Source organism: Protopterus annectens, chromosome 3.part0 (genome assembly GCF_019279795.1).
Source record: "Protopterus annectens isolate FY-2018-M chromosome 3.part0, PAN1.0, whole genome shotgun sequence".
Taxonomy (NCBI): Eukaryota; Metazoa; Chordata; order Ceratodontiformes; family Protopteridae; genus Protopterus; species Protopterus annectens.
Window position 1 is genome coordinate 1,960,134,919 of NC_056731.1, and position 19,184 is coordinate 1,960,154,102.

General features: G+C 40.1%; 1 protein-coding gene across 1 annotated transcript in view; it reads left to right on the plus strand.

Moving 5' to 3' along the window:
• The window catches only part of HHATL (hedgehog acyltransferase like), a 691,105-nt gene that overhangs the window by 276,406 nt on the left and 395,515 nt on the right, over window positions 1-19,184 (plus strand). The window contains exon 2 of the mRNA XM_044066045.1: window positions 3,015-3,155. Coding sequence (XP_043921980.1) covers window positions 3,050-3,155 — 106 coding nt within the window. The 5' untranslated portion in view covers window positions 3,015-3,049. The remainder of the gene's footprint in view (window positions 1-3,014; window positions 3,156-19,184) is intronic.

Here is a 19,184-nt window from a genome sequence, read left to right on the forward strand (position 1 = left end):
TCTCCCCCACTCCCCCCAATAGTCCAAAGGAAATACCATACAACACAATACCGCTAACCATTGCTAGAGATCAGATCATTAATGGAGCTTCCAAGGCCAAAAACACTGCATTCATGGGCCCCAATGACATTTATATTTAATAAATAGCACAAAACATGCCCTCTTTGGTCTACTTGAATCACTTTTCAGGTGGAGCCTTAGGTCAGGTTTTGCGCCCAAGGAATGGAAGATGGTTACAGTCATTCCCCTGCACAAAGGAGGTCCAACCACTGATCTGGGTAACTACAGGTTCATGACTCTTACAAGCCTCATATGTAAGGCAATGGAAAGAATCATCATGGATGTAATAAACAAGGACATAAGGGTAACCTACAAATGCTGGACCCATCACAGTTCAGCTTTATTAAAGTTAGGCCATGCTTATTAAATCTGGTGGACTTTTTTGAGAGAGTCACCAAAGCACTGGATGAAGGTAAGACTGTGGACACAGCTTACCTTGAACTGTCAAAGGCTTTTGATACAGTACCCCATTCAGGCATTATAGACAAGCTCATTAGTTTAGGTATGAACCCTTTTATCACCTGCTGGATAGCCAACTGGCTCTCTGATAGGATCCAGGAGGTCAAAATAGGTGACGCCACCTACACCAAGAGGCCAGTCACAAGTGGACTCCCCCAGGGCTTGGTACTGAGACCACTCCTTTTTGGCATCTATTTCTCTGAAATGGAAACAAATGCTGAAAGTTTATGTCTGACTAAGTTTGCAGATGATTGCAAGCTGGAGGTTATCCTCAACTCCCCTGCAAACACTAGCATTCTTCAAGAAGGTCATTCTCTGACTCATAAATGGTGCCAAAGCTGCAGTTTTAAACTCAATGCTAAGAAATTCATAATTGTACCCTTTTGGAAAATCAACCATCCCGGCTAATTACCATGTTGATAATACACCCTTAAGAGTTGACCCAGTGGTCAGGGATCTGGGAACACACATGGCTTGTAGCCTTACCTTAGACCACCACATGGTCACAGTAGTGAGGTAATCCTTTTATGTTGTGCATCTTATAACTAAGGGCATGGCATCTAGGTCCAAAGAGATCATTATCCCACTGTACTTCACCTTTATCAGACTAATCAGAGTACAATACTCCCTTTCATATGTACCTGAAAAGGCATATGTAGATATGCAACAACTAGAGTGATCTCAAAAGTTCCTTACAAAAAGAATACATGGTGTAACAAACCTGCCTTATGCAGAGTGCCTTAAAGCTCTTTCCCTATAGATTGCTGAGGGGTAATCTATGCCTGCCTTACAAGGCATCCACAAACCCCACACTTATGAATGTCCTACATATTCGTAAGTCAAAGAGTACCAGAAATACAATTTCTAAGGACCTGAATGTTGTCTGTGACTTAAAAAGAACATGCTGGAGAGACAGATATGTGTCCCAGACACTGCCACTCCTATGAAACAGGCTTCCTATCCATATGAAGCTAAGCTTGTTTATTACCTAGTTTAAATGTAACCTAGACCAGTGTATGGGGAATATGAAATTTACACCGGGCCTGGCACCCATGTCCCTTATGAACAGGGTAGATTATAAATGCCTGGCCCTTAATGTCCTATTCGGATGCAGAACATCATTATTCCTTCAGGAAAATTTGGCTAGGCTTAGAAGGGCCCCTTGGGTCATTAGCCTAGTAACAGTCTATAAATCCACCTTCCCCTTCCTCTTATCTATATAAATTCTGTAAAGCTATTCTCCTGCCACCCAATGGAACAAGCTTCCCATGTCTCTCAGAAATATTAGCAACTTCCATGAATTTAAAGAAAATGCTCAAACACCATCTAAATATCAACTGGTTATGTCTTTGTGACCATCCCACCTGAACTCTGTTCCTTAGTAATTTTATTTTTAATTTTCTTCCTTTTCCCTTCTAACTATACATATGATATTAATGTTATTCTCTTTTTTATATCAAACTATTAAGTTAATGTTTGCTTATCTTTCAACATGTTGTTTCTCTATTGTATTTTATTTTATTTTCCATGTAATTTATCTTGTTTTGCTGTAATCTGGAGCTTTTCTCCCTAGGCCTCCACTGAAAAAGGGCTTTAGCCCAGTCGGACTATCCTGGTCAACAAATGTCAAACAAACAAATAAATAAATAAATACATATACATACATATGAACCACATTGTCACACAACAGTAGTGAAAGGTGAAAATACCCAATATAGCACACGGCAGTCTTGATCAAACAATGATACAACAATGTCAGTGTTACAATGAGAAGACCTACAAACAACTATTTATTTATTTACTTCTGTTTGTAAATGAGGATGTTCCAACTAAGCTCAACAGAGTTTCTTTTCGGTAGAGTTCTGGAGAGAAACGCTTTGCAGAAATATTCTATATGCATTAACAACAACAAATTATTAACCTGCACCTATTAAACTTTTTTCAAAAAAGACTCATCACAAAGGTAGCAGAAATACACATATGCAAATGTCCATCCAAAGGGGTTTAGTAAGAAGATATATAATTATGCAAGCAGCACAACAGAATAAAATTCAAAAGGATTCAAAGACAGAGAGGCAACCAAATTATATTTCTTCAGTCAGTTAGTAAGAGATGAGTGGATGTTACACTTTACAGATGCATGAAAACTGATCCAATATTTAGATTAGGCATATAGGAGGCAATAGACTGAATCTAATATAACAGACATTGTTCAACAGAAGTTAGGACATGTTGTCCAGATAATGACACCAGCTTTTTACATTGAAATTATTTGTGACTGAGTGGTTTGACAAAAAAAAAATTCTTCTTTAGTTGAATGGATATGTTTCATTTCGGCAAATACCCTTGAACATGGTTTTGATGAATATGTATTTTTTATTAGCTACATTAATGTTCTGATATATATTATTTAGTGGAATTGTGCTATTGAAAAGTCATACCTAGTTGATGACATGTTGTATAGTCTTACTTTACATTTTTTCATTTACCTCCAGGTCTGGCACCCTTTATCTGAAAACAGCTTGTGAAGATGGGTATCAAAGCAGCCCTTCCCAAACTAGAACTGTATTTTTATACCTTAGTTCTTGCTTTTGCTTTGCTTTGGGCTGCTAGTTGGATTCATGAGACATCAAAAGGTAAGATTCAATCCTATAAAATTCTTTCCTTAGTCAAAACCAGTGTTTAGTTATAAGAATACCATGTCTCCCTGTCCCTGCAGCCCTCATATGTAAAAAATTCAGAATGAATATGCTGTTATGACAGTCAAAGAAAACTAGTTAGAATTTATATGAAATAATATTGAAGGGCTAACACAAATGAGGACACACCACTGGCGCCGTATGATAACTTCACTTGGCTTTCATCGTTAAACTTTTCTAAGACATTTGATGAAACCATTCCTAGTGCACAGCAAACATTTAATTTCAAGTTCAGTACTGAGGCATGTTTTGCAGTAAAATTCCCCTTTCTAGAATCAGGAGTGTGGTGAGGCATAAAGAAGAGAAAGCATGTTAGAGAAAGAATGGTACAACTTGTAGGCTGGGTAGGGTAAGTAGTTTCCTGTACCAGTCTTCAGAATAGCAGTGGTGTGATAACACTTGCAGCAAGTGTCAGTGGCGCACTTGCCTTTGGTGTAGAAGGCTGTGGGTTCTATTCTCACATCGGGTAGATTGATTATTGACACTGTAATGCAGCATAAGTGTGGTTCTACACTTCTAAGTGTGCTTTCCTTTGGCTGAAATGTTAAACTGAGGTCCTATCTGATTGAGATGGTGGTAGCTCAGGTGAATGTAAAAGATACCATGGCACATATCAAAAAGTGTATGGGAAGTTCCCCTGATACCCTGCCCAAATTTCTCTAGTGGTATAAATACCACCGCAGATCTCCCCTGAAAAGAGGCTAATAGCCTAATGAGGCAAACCAAGTCAACAAATGGAATATTAACTAAGCAATGTTAACCCATTTAATTCTGTGGTGTATTATTTTTCCATCTAGAATCATATGCTAATCCATTCAATTCAGTGATGTAACTTTTTTTCTGTCTGGAGTCATATATCCTTAAACTGGCTGTGCCCAATACGATGACAACATGACTATTTTATTGAAAATACTGACATATAGACCAAGAGTTAGAAACTATAAGTACCAAAAATGTTTATTTTATTTTTCCTGCTGTTAGAATGGACTCGGTAATGTGATATGCAAATTGCTGAAATTGCTGGCATTGCTTGATAATGTCTTTAAAGGTGTGTGTGTGTGTGTGTGTGTGTGTGTGTGTGTGTGTGTGTGTGTGTGTGTGTGTGTGTGTGTGTGTGTATATATATATATATATATATATATATATATATATATATATATATATATTTTTTTTTTTTTTTTTTTCCATAGGTGAGAATTCTACCTGTTCAACCACAGGATCTTTATGTAAAGTAGAGATTCATGCAAACATGTATGGAAAATGTCGTTATTCCAGAGCATGACATAACACAGATATTTATTGTACTACATCTGCTGCTGTATTGTTTTATTGATGGCTTGACTTTAAAGCCACATTCTATTCCTGACGAGATGTAATTGTTGATAGTTTAAATATTACTAACATTACCAGTAAGTTTTAAATATAAAAAAAGTTAGCAGTAAGTAATTAGACAAATTTCCCAATAAATGTTTGTGAGTAAAATGTAGTAGCAAATTAACCTCATCTTTGACAGCAGCTGAGAGTTGCATGACACATCTAGCCTGTCCTTTTCTAATATCTACATTGCAGATTTTAGGCATTAGGTTCCCACTTTCACTTCCTCACAAGAGTTGTTGTATTGCATATTCATTTCATGGTTTTGTGAATAAATTTCTCCTTTGCTCATCGTACAGAAATCCAATGACATTAACGGTGTCTTGCATTTTATAAACTCTTAAAGACAGAAATACTATTTCCTATTTCAAAGTATTAATGGACCTAAAGATCAAAAGCAAGAAAAAACAAACTGCTACTAAACCAGCACAGCTCCTGATGCCAAACAGCAGGACTAAACGCCTCCCAAACACACTTATGCTTGCTCTCGAAGTCAAAGGCAAAAAACAACAAGCTGCTACTAAGCCAACACAGTTCCTAATTCCAAGCAGCAGAACTAAACACCTCCAATAAGCACAGTCAGAGGGGTGAAACTCATCAAAGATAAACTCAGCCAGATAGCCAAACTCACTGAAGCAGGTCTTTTTAAATTCCAAAGGGATAAGCAAACAAGACGCCAATAAACGAACGACTTCAATTTTATTAAGCACCACGATACTGCTTTTTTCAAAGTCTAAAGAAGTTGGTGCAGGGCGCCGACGAAAAGCAGTATCGTGGTGCTTAATAAAATTGAAGTTGTTCATTTACTGGCATCTTGTTTGCTTATTCCTTTGGAATTTAAAAAGACCTGCTTCAGTGAGTTTGGCTATCTGGCTGAGTTTATCTTTGATGAGTTTCACCTCTCTGACTGTGCTTATTGGAGGTGTTTAGTTCTGCTGCTTGGAATTAGGAACTGCGTTGGCTTAGTAGCAGCTTGTTGTTTTTTGCCTTTGACTTCGAGAACAAGCATACGTGTGTTTGGGAGGTGTTTAGTCCTGCTGTTTGGCATCAGGAGCTATTAATGGACCTAGTTGCCACTAAGTCCTACTTTCAGTCACCATATAAAACTAGCCTAAAACCCCCAAACTGTTTTACCTTGAGGGGTACATGTGGAATAGTTATAGAAGATTATGATTGGGTCACTGTTCATAATGGGCATATTATGGCTTCTGTTCAACATCCTTACCAACAACCTCCATACATCTTGCAACCAGTCCTCTCTTATACAATATGCAGATGATTCTACACTTATCTCCATCTCTAACAATATCTTTCACCTTCACATACTCACCCAAAACTCTTTCCTGTCCATCGAAAGATGGCTTTCTGAAAATCAGCTCATCGTAAACCCAGAAGAAAAAAAACCCTCCTTTTCCTTCCTCGAGTTCTATCTCAGCATAAACCCACCTTTGTTATCTCTTCCCTTGACAACACTATCATTAAAGCTGAACCCCACACTGTTAGTAGGTACCATTATTGACAATGAACTAAAATCTGACCTTCATGTCCAACACAGTATTAAAAAAACACCAAAAACTGGGATTACTATACAGAAATAAGAAATTCCTCACTTCAGATTCTAAACAATTCCTGGCTTAATCATTCCTCCTACCTAGTCTACACTATGCAGGCCCAATCCTTACAAACATCCAATCTTTATTAATATCTAAGCTTGAACAAATGTACAACAAAACAGAGAGATTTGCTACAAATCTACCTTATAACTCTCACCACTGCCATGCTCTAAAGAAACTTCAATGGCTAGAATTCCCCCAACAACCTCAACTGTCACAATTCTGAATTACACATTCAGTACTATACAAACCTACTTTCTGCCCCTCTCTCTCCTCTCTATTGTCCTACTATACCCCCACTCATCCTCTCCGTACCTCCGACTAAAATCTCTTTGATATTTACAAACCTAACAAAAACACTGGAAAAGTCCTATACAAATACTCAGTATCAAACTCCCCTCTTACATAATATATATCACACACTTAAAACATTTCAAAAATGAGCTAAAACACTGCCTACTAAAAACATGGCCCTGCCCCTGTTATGACCCTACCTAAAGCCCTCATCCCCATCCTCCACTTTATTATATTCTCATTTCTACTTAATGTTCACATCCTATGATTTTTTCCTCTATTCTTACTGTCATCTGACTCCACTTTTAATGCTGCAATAATAGTAGCTACTCTTAAATTTCTTGTATATTTAAACTGATCTACCTTTCTACCTTACATATTTTTGTCTATTATTGCTTTAACTTTTCAAATTTTTAATACTGTATTTTTTTTTGTAATTTTAACTTTTAGCTGGTATTATTATGGAGCTTATCTCCTCGGGTCACCACTGAAAATGGGCTTCTGGCTCAGTTGGACAAACCCAGTTAACAAATGTCAAATAACTAAATAAATAAATGTACTTGAGACATGGATGCCAAAACGTTCACCTCAAGAGTGAGGCTCTGATTATAATCCTCTGTAGCGCATGGTGACTGATGTTCTCCATGTACTACTAGTTAATGAAAAATTACATAAAACAAAAACACAACAACAACAACAACAACAAAACATGATATGTTATACTAGGATTGAAAGCTAGTAAAGCAGTGGGGAAGGTGTTGAAATCTTATGTGTTCCCTGTGTAATGGAAGAACTGTAACCAAAGCACTGGGTGCGCTTTAGCAGACAGAAGGCAGACACAGGAGTTGAAACAAAGCCATTTCATGCTATGTTGCTGCTGTTTTCTGGTCAGAGCTTTCCACTTTTATTGCAGACTTGATATTAACAATGCTAAGAGGTGCTTAACAGTTCTCTAAGCATTGTTAAAAGTCAGGTCTCACTCTGTAGTAGTGTTTTACCAGGATTGTTAACCATTTTTGAGTGTAATCATGACACTCAATGCACTACAATAAGATTATAACCATTAGAATGACTGAGGCACACAAAATTCTGGTTCACGTTTACATCAGTCATATCCGACAGGCATGCTATATAAAACTGCTATACATACATACTCACCAATTATGCTTACCCTGTTTAAAGTAAGTCTTACAATATTCTCACAGTAGTGAGCACAAGGTATGCCATTTCACAAATAGCTGTTTCATGCCCTTATTCTTTCTTTATCTTAAACCTACCCCAAACACACATGTATCCTGACCCTGTCCTAATATGCATTACACTTCAGACATTTTCACCATCTGACCACTTCTTTTAGTTTCCTGTTAGTATCTGTTAGCCACTTCAATATATTTGCTGTCATTCAGCACACTTGTGCCAACTCTTCATTCTCATTTCTTAGAGTCTCTCACCAAGGACACAAGTCCAATTATCTAGTTATAGAAGAAGCATCATCACCTCTACCACATCAGTGTATAATTTAAGAAATATGCTCAGTTAGCAGGTTGGGAAATTTGACACTTTATCCAACTAGCCTCTAAATACTTAGCATGTTTCTTTCCTTTTATATATATATATATAGTCTACACACACACACACACACACACACACACACACACACACACACATACACACACACATATATATGCACACACACACGCACACATGCACACACATATATATATATATATATATATATATATATATATACACACACACACATATATATATATATATATATATACACACACACACACACATATATATATATATATTATTTATATATATATATATATATATATATATATATATATATATATATATATATATATATATTAATGATCTAGCTGCATACCATGTGGTATACAATCATATTGATTACTGCTGTATTAACTCTAGCTATATGGGTTATATCCTGCCAAGGACATAATAACCCCTTCCTTGTGCTCAAACATTTAGGCAGCTTGAGCTGAGCTACCCAAAAGATAGGTTTGAATGCCAAGCCTTCCAGAGCTTTCCTGCTACCAAAGACAATGCTCCTGTGTAGGCTTTTGACTATCGATGGTCAGCTTGTGCTTTTCCATCGCTGAACAGATAAGTTTCCTTTGGAGAAAAACATTCCACATTTATAAAAATATTATTTAACTGTATTTTCCTGGTTAGAAAAATTATTTTTCTTCTAGGAATTCTTTAATGGACTGTCTTGAAACTACTTTTTTCTATGGAAAAAGTATGCCTGTTTTATTTTTGGGGGCTAAAAAAGTGTATTAAAGTGCTTTCTACGGTGTTTTGTATTTGGAAAAGGGGACATTTTAGAACTTTCAATTTTTTATAGGCTCATGATGCTTGTTTTCCCCAGGAAAGAGGCACCATTTTTGGCTTGACCATGGAACACATTATTGGTCCAATGGTCAGTCTTTCTTTCAACCATTAAAAAAAAGCTAAGCATACAGCCTTTGCCACCACAGTAGGCTAGCAATTTGCCTAAGCTGCAGGCGGGTGACTCTGTTCTGGTCAAAGCTGGTTTCTCAGGCCATTCATCTTTTACCCTGGATCCCTCTGGTGTAGCACCTACAGCCACTATGGACTGAGAGTTAGCAACATCCTCTGTAGCTGTTGGAGTCCCCTCAGTGGGCAAGAGAGAAGCACTCTTGTCAGTGGGAGAAGGAGCGGGAAGTCTTCCCTATTCAGTCAGAATGTTGTACCCAGCCCCGGGGAAGCTGCTGATGCCATTAACAGCCTCGTTGTCCCCACTTTTCCTGTCAAACAGAAACAAAAAAATAAACATGTATCTACTCCTTCTCAAATTTCCACAGACAGGAGTTTATTAGGTCTGGTTCGGGGTCTAATTCATACTACTAATCCTTCTTATAGGGTAGTTTCTGGTAACAGAAAAACTGATACAACTTTTCCTTGAGAAATTCAAGATTCTGAATATGGTTATGAAGATGAAGGGACAATTTCAGGGTTTTAGCCTAAGATATCTGATTTAGATTTAGAGGAGAGCATGGTATCTGATTCTGCCTGTGAGGGCTTTTCTTTTTCTGAGACTATTTTCAGAATGAGCCAGTGTTTTCAATGAGAGGGCACAGAGGTTTCTCAGTCCCTCAGAAAAAACTACAAGCTCTTACAAATGGAACTTCCAGAATCTTCCCCCAGTCCTCCTGTGTTATCAGCATTGGAGGATGTGTGTTCCTTAGTCTTTTAAGTTTTTATATACTCATCCAAATCCTGACCCAGTGGCTATAGCTTTAGTCAAGCCTACTGGTGCTAAATATTTAGTTAATTTCAATCCTACACTTTTTGACAAGGATGGTAAAATTATCAATAAGTATGGGGAAAAGTATACACTTCTGTAACTTTTATTTTTAGAATTTTGAATTGTCAGGCTCATATGTTAAAGTGTATGCTGAATAATTGTGAAAGTATGAGGAACACTTTGTCTGCAGTTTCTTCTTGCATGGAAAATCTGCTTTAAATGGTTTACTGCCTTCCATTACACAGGTCACAACTTGTTTAAACTGTATGTTTGACTCTAATGATACTTCTTCCAGGGTTATGGCCACTGGTGCTGTTTTGAGGAGGTTTTCCTGGCTATGTTCTCAGAATCTCTCATAAGATGTGAAAAATTAGATTTTAAATTCTCATTTTGGATATAGATTTAGTTTTGGTCCCTCTGCTGCAGAGGTTATCAAAATGTGATGAGAGGGATAAGCTGATTCAGGGAATCTCTCAGGTATTTTGGTCCTCCTTTTCCATGATTTTCAAGGGATTATCCACCCCCTTGTCTGATTTTGTCGAGAAACAAACAGTCTCAGCAAAATGCTAGAAAGAGACAGCTAAGAAACAATAGCAAAGATGTTCCAAATGAAGGCTGTAACCCCTCAAAAACAAACGACAGTCTAACAAGTCAGATTGGCTAGTTAATGGACCATGTCAACCCTCCTACCTCTGCAGTCCCTTTTCCATTCCAGAAAGTCTGAATCTCTACTTCTTTCTCTTTAGCAACAAATAGTTTCAGACAAATGGGTTATAAAGATCATTCATGGTTACAGATGACAATGGTAGGAAATTCCTTGTTTTCAGGGAGTAATACTTCATCCACCAGACCAGATCCTCTGTCACCCCCCCCCCCAGTCCTTCACCACATTATGCCTCAGGAAGTAATTGAGCCAGTTCCTCCTTCCCTGTTTGGGAAAGGTTTTTATTCAATGATGTTTTTGGTACCAAAGAAACAAAATGCCTACAGAGCAGTTCTGGATCTTTCTTTCCTAAACCAATTTGTTGTAGTCCCTAAGTTCAAAAAGTCATCACTTCACAACCTGTTATCTCTTCTTCCTTATTTAAGTTTTCTTGCAACACTAAATTTAAACACTCTTATTAACACATCCCTTGTTCATCCAGATTTCCGGTGTTTTGTAATGCTTTTTTTGTCTGGATCACATTATCAGTTCTCTGCTTTACCCTTTGGGCTATCCACTACACTAAGAGTGTTCACAAAATGTCTAGCACCTGTCATAGCTCATTACAGGCTACAAGGTATCCATATTTGTTTATATTTAGATGACTTGCTGATCTTTTCGGAGTCTTTTTCAAAATATCAGGAGTCTCTCTTTCTGTCTGTATCTTGTATGAGCAATCTCTTACACAATTTGGTATTCGACGATAATATTCAAATGTCTTTTTGACTCCAACACACAGGATTTTGTTCATGGGGTATCTTCTAGTCACATCAGCTCAAAGAGCTTTTCTTCCACAGGAAAACATCAATTTTGATTTACTTCTAAAGTTTTCCACATAAACGTTCATCTTTACAAGGGAATGCCATGGGTTTTGGATCTCATGACATCTATGATTCTCATGATACCCCTGACAAGACTTCACATGAGAAAGACACAAGGGTTTCCTGAAGTTTCTTTTATCCTAGCATCAACATCCATTATCTTTTCAAATCTCAATTATGGGATATGTTGGAAAATAATCACTTGGTGGAGACAGCAAATATACCTATATCTGTGTTTCACACCTCTGTTCCAAAGCAGTCAGTCACCACAGATGCTTTGGACATTGCTTGGGGAACAGTTTCAGAAGGAAAAAAAATGTAAGGTGTTTGGGATACCAACTGTGATGCATCTGCACTGCCCCAGTAATCAAGGAGCCTCAATCCTCACCACTAACACCAGTGAGGGACATGCACACTGGGAGGATGACAAGTACACACACAGTAAAGTACAGTTTCCCTTAAGAGCACACAGAGATCACAGTCAGTCTGGGGCTGGTTTCTCCCTTTTTTCACCAGGTCCCCAATAAGACTCCCCACTGGCAGAGCTATAGGGTTAAGATGTCAGCCGAGTAGTCAAGCCAAAACCTCCAGCACCTTCTCTGTCCAACCAGTGCTTCATGTCCCTGCCCAAGTAGCTAACACACACACCTTGAGATCTGATTTAGATACAAACACACAAACACTCCTGGGGAAGGCTGGCACAGGTTCACTAGCTATGCCCCCTTCTGCCCAGACTATAAAGTAATAATCACTACCACCAACCAGCTCTTTATCAGCTACTATATGGCCCTTCCCAAAGGATGACCAATTCTACTGTGTGATGTTACTATTATCCAAATGGTAAGTGTGACCAGAACTTTTAAAGCTATTTAGGAGTGACCTATACAGTATCACCAAATACATATGCAAGTACACTAAGAGCTTAAATATCTCTAACAAACCAGCCACAATTAAAAGTTTTAAATATATTTAATAATAAATAATAAAAGCACAAGACAATACTTAATAAATCAGCACACTGACAACAGAGTTCAGAATCACAAGAAATACATTAAAACAACATTGCAGGGCAGTCTCACATAAATAAAGAAAACATCTAGACTAATCTTGCTATATTCATATCCAGCTCTAAGAGAAATACTATGGTCTAAGTCTTATTTACAAAGCAAAGTAAGTGCTGGTGAGAGGATGTTGCCAGATTCAAGACAAGACACAAAATGCACATACTTTCTCTCTGAGATAGTTCTTACGTTACTAACAAACATTTCTGTTGGGTTATCTCAGATTGCATAATTCGTGTCACCTCTGCCCTTAGTTTCCAGGCTAACAGACACTTAAAATTTAACGTGTCTGTGAAAATACTTCTCTCTCAGATGTACAGCTGCTAGGAAGCCACAGAGCAATACAAAAATACTTTACATGTAAAACCTAGTAATTATCTCTGTCTCAAGACAATAGGAAGAAACTCCTAGCACTAGACATCCTGTCTCTTAGCTGAGATAAATTAACTTTATAGCACATCATAAAACTCTTTACTTATTTTCTTAGAGTTTTGCAAGTTAACTCTGTATATTCCAGCCTTTACCATCAACACATACATTTTCATAGGCATGTAGTTTATATACATTTCTGTTCTTTTCCAGCAGGATGCACTGTGGTTGCATTCTTGAAGTTCAGTACAGAACATATAGTTTTCTTATATTTTTAAGGCAAGCATACAAATCATATTACTATTCACAAATGACATAGAATTATTTACAAAATTCTAGTTGGCCGTGCTGGCAGTCTTCACACCCCCCCCCCCTTGAAAACTCAAGCTAGTTTTTCAAGTGACCCTTGAGAAACGTTGCTTGAGATGATAGAGCCTATCTGGGAATACTTTACCCCATTCCCTGTCTTGAGAGCCCATCTGCTTTGGCATTGTTAACCCCAATGTGGTGCTGCACTGCCATATCATATGCTTCCAACCCTAGGCTCCACCTTAGCAACTTGGCATTTTGCTGGCTGGCTCAATGTAACCATGTTAGGGGATTGTGGTTTGTAACTACAGTGAATTTTCTTCCATACAGATAAGGCTGAGGTTTCTGCTGTGCCCACACTATGGCTAGACATTCATTTTCTACAGCTGCATAGCATTCCTCCCTGAGTTGAAGCCTATGACTGAGATAAAAGACTGGGTGCTCTTCTCCCTCTGAAGAAATCTGGCTAGGTACAGCCCCCACCACATGGTATGAAGCATCCACTTGCACAACAAATTCTCTACTGTAATCTGGACTGGCTAACACAGGGGGTCCTCTCAAAGCTCCTTTAAGCTTCTGGAATGCCTGTTCACATGCTGAGGTCCACACTACCTTATCTGGCCTGTTTTTCCTTGTCAGGTCTGTGAAGGGAGCAGCTATGGTACTATAAATGGGGACAAACTTTCTGTAGTACCATGCTGCCCTAAAGATGCCCTCACCTGCTTTTTGGTAACAGGGGCAGAACATGCCTTAATGGGTTCCACTTTGGCCGGTTCTGGCCTGATCTTACCACTCCCCACTCTATGTCCCAAGTAGGAGACCTTTACCATACCCACCTGACATTTACTGGGCTTAGTGATCAACCCTGCCTTAAGTAGTCTGCCCAGCACCTCCTTGACATGCTGGAGGTGCTTTGTCAGGAATGGCTGTAGATGGCAATATCATCAGGTAAGCAAAGGCAAAATCACCTGCTCCTGCTAGAATACAATTTACCAGCCTCTGGAAAGTCACCTGGGCATTTTTCATCCCAAAGGGCATCTTTCTGAACTCATACAAGCCAAAATGAGTCACAAAGGCTGACCTGTCTCTAGCACTGGGAGTCAAGGACACCTGCCAGTAACCCTTGGTAAGATCAATGGCGGTAAGATACTTAGCCCCACCCAGATGCTCTAGGGCTTCATCTCTCCTAGGCATGGGGTAAGCATCTGACTCTGTGTGACTATTTAATTTCCTGTAGTCCCCACAGAACCTGGTGCTGCCATCCTTCTTTGGTACAAGCAACACTGGGGAGGCCCAGAGACTGCTGGACTCCTGAAATACCCCTAGTCCCAACATTTCCTGTATCTCCTCCCTCAGAGTCTGTTTGACTCTGTGAGGCACCCTATAAGGGGCCTGGCTAATAGGCCTTTGGGGTCCTGTATCCACATGGTGCTGCACCAGATGGGTGCACCCTGGTTTCCCAGTGAACATGTCCCCAAACTCCTGTAACACTGCTCAGATTTCTCAAACCTGGGTAGAGGATAGCTGCTGGGACATTGCTACCCCTTCCACTGAGGTGTCAGTCCGAGCCTCACTGAGGAGTTCAGTCACCGGATCTCCCTCAGTCTCCTCCTGCAATCCACTGCAAATACTCAGCAGAAAGGCGTCCCTAACATGATACGGTATCATCATGTTAACATGGTACAATTTCTGCTCCTGCTTCCTGCCTAGCAGTTCAACCATGTAGTTAACATCACTGACCTTCCTTACCACCTTGTAGGGTCTCCTCCCAAGCTACCTGCAGCTATTCATGTCTGACAGGAATGAGAACCATTGCCTGCTGCCCTACAGCATGCTCTCTAGCTTGAACATTCCTGTCATACCAGACCTTTTTCTACTGTTAGGCTTCTGCCAGGTTCTCCTGGACCAAGCCCATGAGTTCCCTGAGCCTTGTCCTGAGGTTTAGGACATATGCCACAACAGACTCCTTGTGGGATTCACACTCACCCTCCCACTCATCTCGAATTAAATCTAGAGGTCATGTCACCCTATGCCCATACAGCAACTCAAAGGGTAAAAAACCTGTGGATTCCTGGTGCACCTCTCTGTAAGCAAACAGATGGGGCAAGTATTTGTCCCACTCCCTTTTAAACTGGTCTGCAAATGCCAGTAGTATGGTCTTGAGTGAAGAGTTTAACCTCTCAACAAGACCATTAATCTGGGGATTTTAGGGGGTGGTCTTTAGGTGCTTCGCCACGCAGTACTTCCACAGACAATTCAGAAGGTCTGACACGAAATGGGCACCTCTGTCAGTCAGTCTTTCTTTTGGAAAACCTATCTTGCTGAAAATATCTAACAAAGCATTTTCCACCTTTTCTGCCTCAATGGAGGATAGAGCCACTGCCTCAGGGTATCTGGTAGCATAATCTACTACCACTAGGATATACTTTTTCCCTGTGGAACCTGGGGTAGGCAGAGGCCCCACAATATCCATAGCTACCCTCTGAAATGGCTCCTCTATCACAGGCAAAGGCAGCAAAGGAGTTGTCACCTTGTCTCCTGCCTTGCCTACCTTTTGGCACTGCTCACAGGTCCTGCAGTACCCTGCTAGATCTCTGGAAATCCCAGGCCAATAGAAGTTCTGCATAATATGTCTCTCTGTACGTTTTATGCCCATATGACCAGCAAAGGTAATATCATGGGCTATGGCTAGAAGTGCAGGTGGTAGGCTCTAGGCACTACCAACCGCTGTATTCTCTCACACTCTAGCCCTCCATCAGGGGTCCAGTCTCTATACAGTAACCCTTTGTCCCAGTATACAGATTCCCCTTTCCCTTGAGAATTACGTGCTTCACTAGCTACATCCCTCAGGGCTTGTAATGTAGGGTCTGAGAGCTGAATCTGTCCCAGTTCTCTCTTTGTAACCCTTCCCAGCTCCCCTTCCACAGGAAGTCTGGTATCCTCTGACAGCAGTGCTTCTCTGTCATCCTGGGTACTACTACTCACCTCAGCCCTTGCAGTCACTCTGTCCAAGGGAACATCAGTACCCACAAGCAGCTGTGGCTCACCTTCAGTCTCACTGCTACAGCATAATTCCCTCCCTGAAGTAACCACCTCACCAGTCCTGGCTTCAACTGTGCGGTCTGTCTGGGTCTCCCCCAGGCTACCAGACCCACATGCTTGTCTCCAAGCCTGACTGCGTGTAACTGCATGAACACACGGTACTGCGTTATCAACATCTTTTCCTATTAGGACATCTGCAAGATGGTAGTTTGGTACCCTTGTTGTCTCAAGACCACCTACTGTTGGCATTTTGTCATTCCCACTTACTGGCTCTCCCACCTTTTGTTCCCCACTTTGCCTCCGTGGATATCTATATGCTACATGGCCCCACTGGTTGCATTTAAAACATTTAACCCTAGGTCCTGGACGTGTACCTGGACTAGTGGCTTCCCCTGCTACTGGCAGATTCTGTTGGGGCAGTCTAGGCTCCCCACCATGGGTTCCCTTAGACCCATGAACAGCACTGGGTGCCCTTTTCCTGTGTAGTGATGCCCTCCTTGCTAGGTATAGGTTTCCCCTCTTCCCCAACTCATCTACAGTAATGCATTGTCTATCAGCTAACCAGATCCTCATGTCCTCAGGCAAAGTGCTAAGGGCTTGTTTCCTCACCAAAAGGTCTGCCAGCCCTTCAGAAGTGGTGACCTGATATCCACTCACCCACCTATGAAAATAAGTGCTTATTTCAGTAACATATTCACACACACTTTCATCTGCCTTGTGTTTATGCTCACAAAACGTTCTCCTACAAGCTTCAGGCGTTAGCTTAAAAACTTCTAGCAAATAATTCTTTACAACATTATAATTTAAAGATTCATTATCAGATAGTTTGGACAGAACAGTTACAGCTTTACCATCGAGTAAGGGGGTCAGGAACTGTACCCAGAGCCCTTAGTCAGCATCATACTGTTTGTATACCCTCTCAAGCATATGAATGAAACTATCAAAATGATCTCCCTCTGTAAATTTTGAAAGAAATTTACTGACTTTTGTTGCTTCTGGGGTTCAGTTACTCCCTTCCTCATTACCTCCATGACCCTGATGAAGTGTCAGCATATCCTTTTCATGTTCCTCTGTCTCTCATTCTTCTCAGCTTCCAGATGTCTCAGTCTCTGCTGTTTCCATTTCCAAATGCTTGGCCGCCAACGCAAGTCTCTTTAACTCCAGATGGATTTTTAAGTCCCCTGTGGAAAGGTTGAGCTGCCCATTTTCTGAGAGATGTACATCTCCACGGCCAGTCTGATCATCCTCCTGGTTTCTATTCTCTGATGCAGCTGTGACTAAAGCTGCAGTCATGTCTGCTTTAGTCAGATTTGCATACACCAGTCCTTTAGCCTGGGACATCTCGGCCAACTGGCTCCTTGTCAGCTTGCCATACTCCTCTGCTGACATGCTTGCCCACTCTCCCTGACTAACTAAACTAACAAAAAATAAAACAATTGTGATATAAACTCTGAATGTTCACTGCTTGGCTAATTTAGAGTATAAACACCTTCAGCGATCACTGTACACAAGCTACACGAATTCAGTCATCACTACAAGCTAATTAATATGTGATGCGGCTAACTCACCACTATCAACCAATTAATATGTGATTTGGTTATCCCACCACTGCCAAACAATTAATATGTGACACCCCTGCACTGGCCCAGTAAACAAGGAGCCTCAATCCTCACCACTAACACCAGTGAGGGACGTGCACAATGGGAGGATGACAAGTAAAGTACAATTTCCCTTAAGAGCACAAAGATCACAGTCAGTCTGGGGCTGGTTTCTCCCTCTTTCTCCAGATCCCCAGTAAGATTCCTCACTTGCACAGCTATAGGGATAAGATCTCAGCTGAGTGGTCAGTCCAAAATCTCCAGCACCCTCTCTGTGCAACCAGTGCTTTGTGTCCCTGCCCAAGGTGCTGAGACACACACACACACACACACACACACACACACACACACACACACACACACACACACACACACACACACACACACACACACACCTTGAGATCTGATTTATATACAAACACACAAACAGTTCTGGGGAAGGCTGACACAGATTCACTAGCTATGCCCCTTCTGCCCAGACTATAAGGTAGTAATCACTGCCACCAACCAGCTGTTTATCAGCTACTATAAGGCCCTTCCAAGAGGGTGACCAATTCTACTGTGTGATGTTACTATTATCCAAATGGTAAGTGTGACCAGAACTTTTAAGGTTATGTAGGAGTGGCCTATACAGTATCACCAAATACATATGCAAGTAGTCTAATAGCTTAAATATCTCTAACAAACCAGCAACAATTAAAAGGTTTAAAAGTATTTAATAATGAATAATAAAAGCACAAGACAATACTTAATAAATCAGCACAGTGACTGCAGAGTTCAGAATCACATGAAATACATTAAAACAGTATTGCAGGATAGTCTCACATAAATATAGAAAACATCTTGACCAATCTTATCTAGCTCTAAGAGAAAAACTATGATCTAAGTCTTACTTACAGAGCAAAGCAAGTGCTGGTGAGAGGATGTTGCCAGATTCAAGACAGGGCACAAAATGCACAGACTTTCTCTTTGAGATAGTTCTTGAATTACTAACATTTCTGCTGGCTTATCTCAGATTACATAATTCTTGCCACCTCTGTCTTTAGTTTAAAGAGACTTAAAATGTAACATGTGTCTGTGAAAAATACTTATCTCTCAGAAGTACAGCTGCTAGGAAGCCACAGAGCAATACAAAAACACTTTACATGTGAAACCTAGTAATTATCTCCGTCTCAAGACAATAGAAATAATAGTGCCTTTTTCAAATATAATCTGCCTGTTAGTTACCCTCCCAATAAAGTAGCGCATCTACCCCCCCCCCCACACACACACACACTCACTATATGTGTAGTTTCCCCTAGTTATGTAGTTGTAATGTGTATTTCCTTACTTCATAGATTGAAAACTTCCTCTGACAATATTGAAGTTAACCTATATATTTTTAGGGTAACAAACACCACTAATAGAAGTTAAACTGGATAAAAACAAATTTCTGTAGTCAGGAAATCTTCTCAAATCATTTTTCTGGCCAAACTACGATAGTG